Source organism: Panthera onca, chromosome A2 (assembly GCF_046562875.1).
Source record: "Panthera onca isolate mPanOnc1 chromosome A2, mPanOnc1 haplotype 2, whole genome shotgun sequence".
NCBI classification, from domain to species: Eukaryota; Metazoa; Chordata; class Mammalia; order Carnivora; family Felidae; genus Panthera; species Panthera onca.
In genome coordinates this window covers 154,789,436-154,802,034 of record NC_138340.1, presented here as the reverse complement: position 1 = coordinate 154,802,034, position 12,599 = coordinate 154,789,436, and the positions used below count along the sequence as shown (strand labels likewise).

The following is a 12,599-nucleotide window of genomic DNA, read 5'->3' as shown; positions in this document are numbered from 1 at the left end:
CAGTTTGAGAAACAGGTGAATGTCCCAGAGGAAGAAAGACTAGTGTGTTGGAGGCCCTGAAAGGCAGTGGTGTGGCCAGAGAGATCAGGAAGGGTGTGAGCCGAGGCCTCCAGGTCCTCTGGAGCCTGGTCCAGAAGAGTCCCGGAGACCAGGGAAGTGTTCTGGCCTATCACTTACTAGGAATGGGAAACCTTCCTTAAAAACTCACATTTTTTAAGAAGGGAGAGACCCGACCGGATTTGCATTTGTGAAAAGCTCACCTGGACAGCAGACAGGGTGGATAACTGTGGGGTGGGAGGAGGTATGTGGCGGGATGGGGTAAGCCCAGGGTACAGCTGCTGGGGGACTGAGAAAAGCAGTGAATACTAGGAATGCTTGGCCAGTGGAACTCTTGTTAATTGGTCAGATATAGGTGCTAAAGGAGAAGGGGGTTTGGACGGGACTCCCAGGTTTAAGGCATAAACATTTGGACAAAGGGCGATGGCCTATGCTGAGGAGCACTGGAGGAGGGACTGGTCTTCATTGGGGTGTGGGGGGAATAGGAGGGTGAGTTCAATTTTGGATTTATTAATTTTTTAAAACATTTATTTATTTTTGAGAGACAGAGAGAGACAGAACATGAGCAGGGGAGGGGCAGAGAGAGACAGACACAGAATCTGAAGCAGGCTCCAGGCTCTGAGCTGTCAGCACAGAGCCCGACACGGGGCTCGAACCCACAAACCCTGAGATCATGACCTGAGCCGAAGTCAGATGCTTAACTGACTGAGCCACCCAGGTGCCCCTTGGATTGAGATTCCCACGGGTCAATCAAATGGAGATGTGGGATGAGCTCTTAACTTAGTATTTCATTTACAAAAATATAGAAAAGTCACAGGTAACCTTCAAAATACTACTTGAAATCACAGTATTTGGCATTGGTTGTCAAAACTGGGATATTACATATGTTGTGACCCACTTCAGGAAACATCAGTGGACCAGTTAAATCATCCCAGCATCTCTAAAACTAAGAAATACCTCAATCACATGATAATTTGAAGGCCCAGGAAGCAAACTCAGGCTGGGAGGAGGTGTACCCCTTCACCAGGCTGTGGGCTCCCCAAAGGCAGGGACTTCTTGCCTTTGCTTCACCAGCTAGCTGTGAGCTCAGCTCGACCCCCAGAAGGTGCACATTAAACATATGGGCTGGATGTGGGAGGGACGAATGTGGAAGTGTTTAAGAAAGAAGCCAGTTTGGATGTGGTTATCATTAGCCTTTTGAAATTTCCTTTTTCTCAAAGTTAATATGTAAATAAAGGTTTTAAAACTTTTTGTGACCACAGCTTTCCTCCTGTGTTGACTTAACTTCCATGCTCTGCTTAGTGCCTGTGCTGTGGAGAGCACCAGACACCGACCAGACTTCCTGGCTTCTGACCCTGGCTCCACCTCTTTCTCCCAGTGTGACCTTGAGCAATTTATCTGAGCTCTGTCTGTTTCCTTTTTTTTTTTTTTTTTTTTGAGTTTATTCATTTATTTTGAGAGAGAGAGAGAGAAAGTGTGCACACACCAGTGGGGGAGGGGCAGAGAGAGAGAATCCGAAGCAGGCTCCGTACTGCCAGTGCAGAGCCCAATGTGGGGCTGGAACTCACGAACCCCAAGATCATGACCTGAGCCAAAGTCCCACGCTTAACAGACTGAGCCACCCAGGCACCCCTGTCTCTGTTTCCTCGAACATATAATATGTTTAAGGATAGTAATTCTTTACAAGGTTGTTGCAAAGTTTGAATGTAGTAATCCGAGTACAGACTTAGTTGATACTCAGTAAATGTTGAGTGATTCTGCGGCCTCTTTGAACAGTTTGCATCTTCCCCTACCAGATCTAGGTAGTATGCATGCTGGGGACTTGAGCTACCAGAATCCGGTTAGCTCAGTGGGGGAAACCCAGGAGCTGTATGGCCCACTCCAGGCCGGTAACTTCACTCTGCTCTGGGCCACAGACCACCACGCGTCCATCCCCAAGCATTTGCCCGGCTAATACCAGCCTGGGCTAATGGCATCCCCGACTAGGGAGTGTTCAGGGCGGGCACAAAGCACAGTGCGATCCCGTCGTAGAGAAAACAGCTCAGACCCGCTTCCACCCCATAGACCACATCTGTGGGAGCTCTGAGGCACAGTCCTTCCTCTCCTGGCTGGACACCTCAAGGGGAGGAAGAAGGGGTTTATGGAGAGGTAGCCCTTCCTTCGCAGCAGGAGCTTCCGTGAGTGCATCAGGCACCTCAGGGCACGGGTGACAGTTTCAGCCTCATGGCCTGACTTAAGGCCCTGAGGACCTAGGCTAGAAGCTGGAAGCTGGAAGCTGGAAGCGTGGTCTTTCTTTATGTTCCTGTCCTGAGTGCTGAGTTCAGGTTCAGAAGGGAGAAGGGTGAGGTGGAGATTAGGGATGATGAATTCAGCTGTGGAGATACTCAAGTTTAGAAGCCTAGAGAGGAAAAACCTGGGGAAACACCCAAAGCCCAGAAAGAGGGAGAGAAAGAGGAAGAGAGAGCTACAAGCAAAGACACAAGCAGTTGTCTGAGAAGGGGAAGTGGCCGGGGGCCAGCCTTGCACCCAGCTCGCCAAACCCCAGAGGGTGCCTGTGTGCCTGTGTTTGCAATCCTTTGCTGAATGATACTTCTGTAAAATACAACAAGAAGGAATTGCCAGAGAAATGAAATGAAAAAGACAACAATATACAAGCCTCAGTTGTCTTTTAAAAATTTGTTCTGTCAAATTGCTTTAAAATTTTCTAAGCACAGGGGCACCTGGCTGGTTCAGTCTGTAGAGTATGAGATTTTTGATCTTGGGGTCCTGAGTTCGGGCCCCACGTTGGGTGTAGAAATTACATTTAAAGCAAAGAGAAAAATAACTTTTAAAAAAGAGTTTTTAAATGCCTATTCTCAATTATCGTACCTATGTCATTGGCACACCAGCCCTGGCCCAAGGATTGCACTTTGAGCACCACAGCCTTATGCTATAGAAACTAACAGGTGTCACGTAAAGAAATGCCCCAGAAAGTGATTAAGTTTTACCAGAAACTCAGTAGTGACCCTCAGGGGGCAGCTTCAGAAAAGGGATGCTTACAGAGGCCAGGTTGAGAAGATAAAGAAGGAAAACCGGTGAGTTCAGGTAAACTGATAGACAGCCTCAGCTCCTCCCTCCTCCACCTGCCCCCAACCCCCACCAGCTTAAAACCCTTGGCAAGGAAGGTGAGAAATCCGCAGAGCTGCAAGGGTCCTTGCTTCCAATGAAAGTTTTTCTAGAGGAAACCCGTATGTGTTTAAAGAGGGAAAGGAGCTAGTGGAGAGGGAAAGATTTAAAATGTAGCAAATCCCCAAAGCTTGGAAAGCAGGCACATGGCATCCACCTGGCTCTGCTGTCTCCTCCCTCTGCACTCACCACCCTGTTCCCTACAATCCAGCCTTGCCCAGCGTCTGTGTGCCTTTCTCACAAATGCACCAAGTTCTCCGCTGCCGCAGGACCTTCACAGGTGCCCTTTCCTCTTCTTGGACCACTCTTCCCCCCTTCCCCCCCGCCCCCCGCCCCAACTGAGGTCTTTCTTTGTATCCTTAGGTTTCAGCTTTAATGAGTGACTTTGTCAGCCTCCCCTGATGCGTCCCCAATCTACATCAAGTCCTCCTTGATAGCCTCACTTGTGACACCCTGTTCTTTTCCATCACTGACCATAACACAGGTTATTATTATTCGATGTATTTGTGCGTGCTCTGCTTGAACGCCTGTCTTCCTCCCTGGAATGTAAGCTCTCTGAGGCAGGGACTCTGATTCTTTTAGTCACTCCTTATTTATGGAACCCTGACCACAGTGCCTCTCACATAGTTCATGTTCAACATAAAGCATTTGCTACGTAAGTAATTATAGCACTGCACGGTAATAGTAACAGCTCACACTTGTTGCATGTTTGCTAGGTGCTAAGGACTTTACAGACTTTCTCTTTTCTATTCTTGGGGCAATCCTATGAGATAATTCCCGTTTTTCAAGTCAGGAGGAAGAGTTTCAGCCCAGTTAAGTAGTTCATCCCAGGTGAAAAGGCTTGTGAACAATGCATCTGGGATCTGTGTACTGATCTGTTTAATCTCAGAGCCACCAGAGGGCACCTTCCCCAGGGGCAGAGAGAGATTGGAAGCATGGGTAAGAAGCAAAGACATACACTTCTACGTAGTCAGCCACAGTTTACGTCAAGCATGTGCAGGACGCTGTGCTAGACACGGGTGCCCAGAGTAAGGAGCCGTGACTCCTGGGCCATGGGAGGCTTGTGACCATCCTATACCAGGAGGAGTGAAGGGCTAGGACCAAGTCAAGGCCAGCTGGGGAGTGTGCCCTCAGGAGTGTGGGTGGACTAAATTCCATTCAAGGAAGGCCCGAGTGTGTTCAGCGTGAGTTCCTGACAAGTCCCCTGGACGGACAAGATGAGCCTCGAGAGCCTGAGTGGACAGGGCTGTTCTGGTCCAACTCGGGGGAAGTTGTGTGTTACTTTGGAGAAGGAGAAGGAGAGAGGAGAAAAAAGGGAAAGGTGGAATGAACCGGTGAGGTGGCTGATATTTTGTATGTTCCACAGTATGGTCTACCTCCTGACCTTCCTAATGTTCAGTAAAGCTAAAGAAATCATAGAAACTCAAGGTGAGCCACTGTGTATGTTGGGGGTGGGGGCTGGACTTTGCATTAGGTCAACACCAGCAGGACAGGGACAGCTCCTGTGGATGTAGGGGGTGTGGTGAGGGTGATAGCCATTTATTTATCATCCTTACTGATCACCCTTACCACATTTGCACAGATCTCTGCAGGGGGAGTGCGGGAGGGAGTTGGGGTGTCTCAGCTGGCCTCCGGGTTTCATTCTGATAATAACCACTTGAGTGAGAGAAGTGCGAAGGGGGCCCAGGCCTCTGGTCCACTCTGAACGGGCCATCACTGCTCCTTTCCGATTATTAATGTATGCTCTGTAAACATTGCAGATATTTAAAAAGTCCAGAAAGTAAAAGTGAAAAGAAGCCATGAGCCATTCCTTAGCCCTAAGATATAGCTGTATATTTTACTTCCTTCACTTCTTTTCTATGTATATGTGCGCTTACAAAGTTGGGGTTGTATTTTATATGTACTTGACTCCCTTTACTCAGCATAACAGCATAAACATTCTTTCAGATAAAAGCCACACCTCTTATGTAAGGATTTTCATACCTTCTTATAAGAAACAGAGTTGATTTCATTAATAGAAATCTTTGCAGGAAGAAAATTTGGGGGCATATAATCTCTGGACCAGCCTAATTGATTTGAGTTCTTGTTTTTTGGTTTTTTTCTCCCATCTTGTACAAACCAGAAAGTCCTATGAGTTTGAAGACTTATTGCAATCTTCCTCTGAGAACAGCAGAGTGGACTGGTACGCACAGACTAAGTTGGGGCTCACACGCACTTTATCAGAGGAGAACGTCTACGAGGACATTCTAGGTAAGAGGCCCACATACCTGTGTATGAGTCCGGGTCTGTCTCTGGCAAGGGGGAGAGGAAATGGGGCTGACCCCTTGAAACACAGACACACACACACACACACACACACACACACACACAGAGTCTCGAAGAAATACATGTACTCAGATGAACAAGAGAGCAGGTAGGGGCGTGGGAGAGTGGCCCACGGAGGGACATATGAGAGAAAGTGGGACCGGAGAGGAAAGAGGAAGGACTGGTGCTGAATGGCCATGGAGGCAGCATGTTGCAGTGGGAAACACTGGAGACCTGGGGTCTGAATAGCTGTGATTGAATCTCTGCTCTGCTCCTGATTAGCTGTATAACAGTGAGTGGGGGACTTCACTTTTCTGAACATCGTTCTCTCATCTGTATAATAAAGACGATGACAGTTACATTGTAGGGCTGAGGATTGGAGAAAATGGAATGGAAAGTACCTGGTTTGTAACAGATGCTCAGTAAGTTTAGGGATTACGGAATGAAGGAAAACTAAGGCCACCACGCTCTTCCTGAATCTGTAGGAGTGTGACAGTAACAGGGCATCAAAACTCAGACTAAAATGAATGTCTACTATTTTTAAAAGTAGCTTTGGCCTAAGTTCTTTTAAATTCTAAAATGGAGCTCAGACTCACCAAGTTTGTTTGCATTTCTTTATTTTTTAATGTTTATTTTTTATTTTGGATTTCATTTGCTAATATTTTATTTAAGAATTTTTTTTTTTAATTTACATCCAAGTTAGTTAGCGTATGGTGCGATAATGATTTCAGGAGTAGAATCCAGTGGTTCATCCTCTACATTTAACACCCAGTGCTCATCCCAACAATGTTTATTTATTTTTGAGAAAATAGCAGGGGAGGGGCAGAGAGAAAGGGAGACAGAGGATCCGAAGTGGACCCTCTGCTGACAGCAGCGAGCCGGATATGGGGCTCGAACTCCTGAGCCATGAGATCATGACCTGAGCCAAAGTCAGACATGTAACCAACCGAGCCACCCAGGTGCCCCTGTTTGCATTTAAATTAGTGAGTTAAGTTAAAAAGGAAAATAAAATCAATAAATTAGTGAGTTCAATAGTCTTCAGGGAATATCACAGTTTTCAGGGAAGTGTGAGCTCAGCCCACGGTCTGCATGCTGGGGTCAAGGGTGGGAGTGGGGGAAGAAAGGAGCTGGTAAGAGGGAGAAATCCGTACGTGGCCACATGCAAGGGATCGATAGGGCAGATACACATATACATATGTGAATAGAATCATCAATACCAGAACAAACTCCACAGTAGGAGGAAACACGAGACTTGAGGCAGAATAGATATTTAGCTGAGCTATGAATTTCACCATAGACTGTTTGAATTATAGTGTCCAAGTTTGGGAGATGGGTTGCTGCCAAAGCAGTAGGCTTCCCAGGTCCGAAGCGGGTATGAGATCTGGACTTCTCTTAACAGTGTGTACCTAACAGGGAAGTTTTCAGTTACAGAGAACGGAAGACCCAGCTGAAATAACAAGGGAGTTTGTCGGTTCATGTGACCAGAACTGGCCTATTCTCTCTTGTTTCCTCCCCGACCCCACCTTTTATAAAGTAGGCTCTGCACCCAGTGTGGGGCTTGAACTCACAATCCTGAGATCGAGAACTGCCCACTCCACTGACTGAGCCAGCCAGGCGCCCCTCTTCTCCCTTGTTATCACTCGGGCTAGCTCCATTCTCGGCGGGTTTCCTGTGGTCTTCATGATGGCTGCCGTCAGCTCCCTGGAATCTGTAACTTCCCGTTGGGAAGGAGAGCCCATGTTCTGCACCCAACAAAAATGCCGAGGTTCACGCTGAAGAGACCGGTTTAGGTCCCTTGTTCACCTTCGTAGCCCAGGAATGCCATGCACTGGTTGGCATAAGCTTGGGATGTGAGCCCTTCCCTGAACTGGACACTGAGGCGGAGACTGGGGATGCTCACATTGACTGATGCTCTGAACTTGGAATGGAGTTAACTCCATATATCTAAGAAGGGGGACACAGGGAGTCACTCCAGCGAAAACCAGGGTCCAAGAGGAAGGGGGTGAATGGATAGCAAGACATCAGACATCCCCACCAGGAGAGGCCGAGACGTTGGGTGGCTCTCTGATAAAGAAAACTTCCGTAATGTTCCCAGTTCCTGACTTGTTGCCTTTGACCACAGATCCACCAATGAAGGAAAACCCTTATGAGGACGTGGAGTTGCACGGTCGCTGCCTGGGGAAGAAGTGTGTCTTGAACTTCCCTGGTTCTCCCACTTCTTCCATTCCTGACACACCCTCCAAGGTATGAGCCCCCCGGGGAGTGGTGCAGGGAGCGGGGTCCCCAGCACCCCCAGCATGGTGGCCTCGAGCAGCCTCGAGCTGTGGGTTACACCGGAGTGCCAGGCCTCCCTCACCTCTGGGTTCCTGGATTTGCCTATCAGCTGCCTGCCTGCTCTAGTTCTGCCTCTAGTTCTCCTGGAAACCCTCTGCTCAACCAAACATCCTAAAATAACATTTTAGTTTCTGGGTCAGAAACCTCCCCAAACTGGGTAAGTAAGATAGCACATCCATATTATACAACTGTAAGGAAGAGTAGCCTGACCTAAAACAAAGTCTAAAATATAAGACTGAAAGTTCTGGTACAGAAACAGTACCTTTATAGCATGCCACCATCTGTGAGGTTTTAAATAGAAAAATATACATACATGGAAACTCAAATATGTTTGTGTATGTAGAGGAATATCCCTGTAGGGAACCTAAGAGTAAGTAGGTATATCTGTGGAGTTGTCTGAATGTGAGTACCTGGAGGGCAAGGTGGAAAACTGACTTTTTTTTTTCTTTTTCTTTTTTTTTTTTTTTTACCGAATATCCTTTTGAACCTTTTGAAATTTTGTACTAGGTACATATAGATAATATAACTACACTCATGTGAATGATAACTTCAACTCATTGCCAAGAGGATTCAATTTATATTCCTTAGCTTGGCATTAAATAATGCTTCATAATTGATCCCTGGGCATCCATTATTACCTAATTTCCTACACTTCCTACATACAAAAGCTCCCGTCTAGCAAAAGCATACAAATTGCCCCTCTGATACTCTAGGCCCAGATTGACAGACCTTTTCTCTAAAGGACCAGAGGGTAAATATATGAACTCTGTTGTGACTACTCGGTGCTGCATTATAGTGAAAAGCAGCTGTAGACAGTATGCAAACAGATGGATGTGCTGTATGTCAATAAAACTTTATTACAGACACGAAATTTTAATTTTACATACTTTTCACATGTCATGAAATATTACTTATTTTCCAACCATTTAAAAAATGTAAAAACTGTTCTTAGCTCGTGGGCTGTATAGAAACAGGTGGTGGGCCAGATGTGGCCCAGAGGCCACATTTGCCCACCCCTGTGTTAGGTCATTTTTACATCTGCTCTTGGCTCTTGTCTTTCTCTCCCCATCCTTTACAACCCAGATCAATCCTGCCTCCTTCAAGAAGTTTCTAGGCCATTTCAGCCACTGGAACTTCTTCCCCTCTTACTCATTGGGCTAAAGTGTTCATTTTACACCAAATTGTGTATACTGCATTATATCTCTGACGTTGATGATTTCAAATCTGATGTAAGTCATGTAATGTATCTTAAAAACCTCCCCGGCTAAATTATGAATTCCTGAAGTTCCTCAATATTCTCTTTCTTTGTGTCCACCATTAGTGGTTCTACAGTGTGTAATTGATGAAGAAATTAAGTAAAGGAAGGCCAAATCCAGGCCCCCGGGTGTCAGTTTCAGTCCCATTGCAGGATCTATTTCCAGCCTAAGAAAAGAAGCCATCTTCCTCTCTGGGCTCCATGCATTTGCTGGCAGGTGGGGGGTCCGCAAAGGAGGCATGCCTTTTGTGCTCAATGGTCACACAGGGAATCTTTCTGCCACCAGTCTTCCTGAAGAGAGTTGAAGGTAGACTCCACCATGAGGGGTGGATCTTATCTAACCAAGCCGATTACTGTAATTCTTGCCGAAGCCAGTTAACTGCTCTTTTTCTCCTCCTATGGAAGAGTGTTGTCATGAATAATCCAGCACAAGAGATAATTAGCAGAGTTTTCCTACTTGCCTTTGAAATGTGTTTTCAGTGGATATAGATGCCTTCGACATTTAGGAAATCCTTCATTTCCCATAGTGGATAAGTCTGGCTTAAAAGAAGGAAGGCTCTCTCACAACCCAGGGTGCCCTTTCGTGTCCCACCCGGCTCTCCCCTGCTCTCCTCTTCACGCGGGGAATGCACCGCCTGCCCCTTAGGAGCAATGAACAACATCTGCCCCAAGCAACTCTGCAGTTAGAGCTGGGGGCTCCTCCCTGATGCCAGGAAATAAGGACTTAACGGCCCTCTTCTTCCCCTTCCTGCCAGCCAGAGAAAACCTAGGTCCTGTGTCACCAGAGCAGCTAAACACAGTAGGTAACCACCTCCACAAGCCTATCCCTGTCTCCAGTTGCCCAGGGTATGTGTCTGATTGCCGCCGATTCCCGCCAGCTGCTTTCAGCCTTTGCACGTCGTCCGCAGGACTCTGTGTCCACGCTCATTCCTCCGCTCTCCCACATCTGGGTATCCGGTTTGTGCCCATTCTGGGGACAGCTGCAGACTTCACCACTTCCTCCGTTTTAACTCATCAAATATTCATGGAGCATCTGCCGCATCTGGGCTGCACCTGGGACCTTAGAACTGGCGGAAGCAGTCCCTTTGTGGCGACCTCCTCTGTCAGCCTCAGAAAGATCCTGTGACAGCTTCCGGGATTCTCATTTAGTGAGACCGTGCCTGGACCCAGCACAGGGGTAAGGGTCAGCTGGACAGACAGAAAGGAGCAGATGTGCAGATGCTAATGCTTATAGACACACAATGCAAGCTCTTGAGCCGGGGCTATTTTCTTTTCTTGCTACGTGTTACCTCCATCCCCACGCCTGGAATAGCACAGTAAATGGAGTAGCATCTAATTTTGATAACAAAGGAAATCTAGGCTAACGTGAGACATTCTTTGTTATGTACTGACTCGTAAGACCTAAGTAGCATTCTCTGGTTGCCTGGAGAGCCCGCCCACACCATCCCCCACAGCAGAAAATCCTGTATCACTTAGCTGTAGCTACAGAGAGGCAGTATCTGGTCGAGTGCGCAAGTTCTAGAGTCTGTCTCCATCCAGAACTTGCTAGCTGAGTGACTTTGGGCAAATGATCTCATCTACATGGATCAGTTTGTCACTGATAAAATAGGAATGATAATAGTACTCTCCTCATAGGGATTTTATGAAGAGTAATCAAATTAATCCTGGTAAATACTTAGGCTAAGTAGCTACTATTTATGTGCGTTTGGTAAATATATAGAATTGTGCTTTTCAGTATGTGTTCTTTTTTTAAAAAAAAACAAAACTTTATTTCCTAAAAACAGAACATTCTCATCACAAAAAAAATTTTGGGCAGGGGGGCCGCCTGGGTGGCTCAATCAGTTGCGCACCCGACTTCGGCTCAGGTCATGATCTCATAGTTCATGAGTTCAGGCCTCACGCTGGGCTCTGTGCTGACAGCTCAGCCTGGAGCCTGCTTTGGATTTTGTGTCTCCCTCTCTCTCTGCCCTCCGCCCATCATGCTCTGTCTCTCTCTCTTTCTCAAAAATAAATAAGCATTAAAAATTTTTTTTTAATTTTTTTTAAGAGAAAGAGAGAGAGGGTGCAAGTGAGCAAGGGGGAGAGAGAGAGAGAGAGAGAGAGGGAGAGAGAGAATATCCCAGGAGGGGCAGAGGAGGAGATGGGCGTGGGTGTGGGTGAGGGAGAGAGTGAGAAGCAGGGCTCACCTGAAGCTGGGCTCACGTTTTACCCTAAGCTGAGCTTGAGCTCATGAACCTGAGATCATGACCTGAGCTGAAGTCAGATTAATGACTGAGCCATCCAAAATTTTCTTAAATACTGAAAAGTGTAATGAAGAATATAAAACTCATCCATAATCGGGGATTTTTATTTTTCTTTAGTAGATTGTTAGCGTGTGTGTGTGTGTGTGTGTGTGTGTGTGTGTGTACATAAAAAAGATTTGGGATGATGTCTATATACTGTTGCTGGCCTTTATCCTGAGTATTTCCCCACGTCATTAATTTCCTTTTAAAAACATTGTTTGTTGTCTGCCTGGCATTCCATTGTTTAAATGTAATGTCATCACTTTGTATAATGTCCCAATTGTTAAAATATGCGTGTTTGCTTTCCTATGTACTTCTGTGTGTGTATATTTAAGGAAGTGTTTATGCATTCATGGAAAGATATGTACCTGTGGGTATATATGAGCTAACGGACATGTTTGTGAGATCTAAGTCCTTAGAGGAGGCCTCTATAAAAGAGACCAGGAATGAGGTTAAGTTAGGTTAGGAAGAGATGGGATATTTGGTATCAAGGGCCCTTTCAGTCTTCTTACATCACTGTCTTCTGAGGCAGTAAGACAGGGACAAGAGAGGACAGGAAGGAGTTAAGCCACCAGCCACCATTCGCAGACAAGAAGGGTGAATGAACCCTGGCTTGAGTCCAGGTCAGCTCCCTTTAGGGAGGCATGCAGTTTCCTTGCCGCCCCTCTTCCCCACCAAGAAGTCCCCTGGCCAGGGCCCATCACACTCGGTCCCCCAAAATAACTCATGAAGTTTCCACAGAGAGTTCTTGCCTGCTTTTCTTTTTTGGACACCACAGATCTTTTGCTAGGTCCATTCTATGTGCCTCTGCAACAGCTGGGCCCCTCCCTAGAGGTTATTCCATAGACACAATGGAATTAGGCATATTACCATCAGAGCACATTGGTGTGAGGCTTTCTTTCTTTCTTTCTAAGTTTATTTTATTTTGAGAGAGCAAGCAGGGGGAGACAGAGAGAAGAGAGAGCGAGAATCCCAAGCAGGCTCCACACTGTCAGCCCAGAGCCAAACACAGGGCAGGGTCTCAAACTCACAAACCACAAGACCATGACCCACGCCAAGCCGAAATCGAGAGTGAAACGCCCAACTGACTGAACCATCCACACGCCCCGAGTGAGGCTTTCTGATCAAAAGCGGGAATCTTATCTGGGCCACAGCCTGATATAATCACCCCTGGGGTCCTATAGTATCTATTCTTTTATACT

At 46.6% G+C, this 12,599-nt stretch overlaps 1 protein-coding gene across 6 annotated transcripts in view; it reads left to right on the top strand.

Annotated features, from left to right (window-relative positions):
* Window positions 1-12,599, top strand: part of DENND2A (DENN domain containing 2A) — a 101,920-nt gene that overhangs the window by 39,348 nt on the left and 49,973 nt on the right. For all 6 annotated transcript variants that reach the window (XM_078438613.2, XM_078438611.2, XM_078438605.2 and 3 more), the window contains 2 exons: window positions 5,345-5,472; window positions 7,649-7,770. In XM_078438613.2, the coding sequence (XP_078294739.2) occupies window positions 5,345-5,472; window positions 7,649-7,770 (250 nt within the window). The remainder of the gene's footprint in view (window positions 1-5,344; window positions 5,473-7,648; window positions 7,771-12,599) is intronic.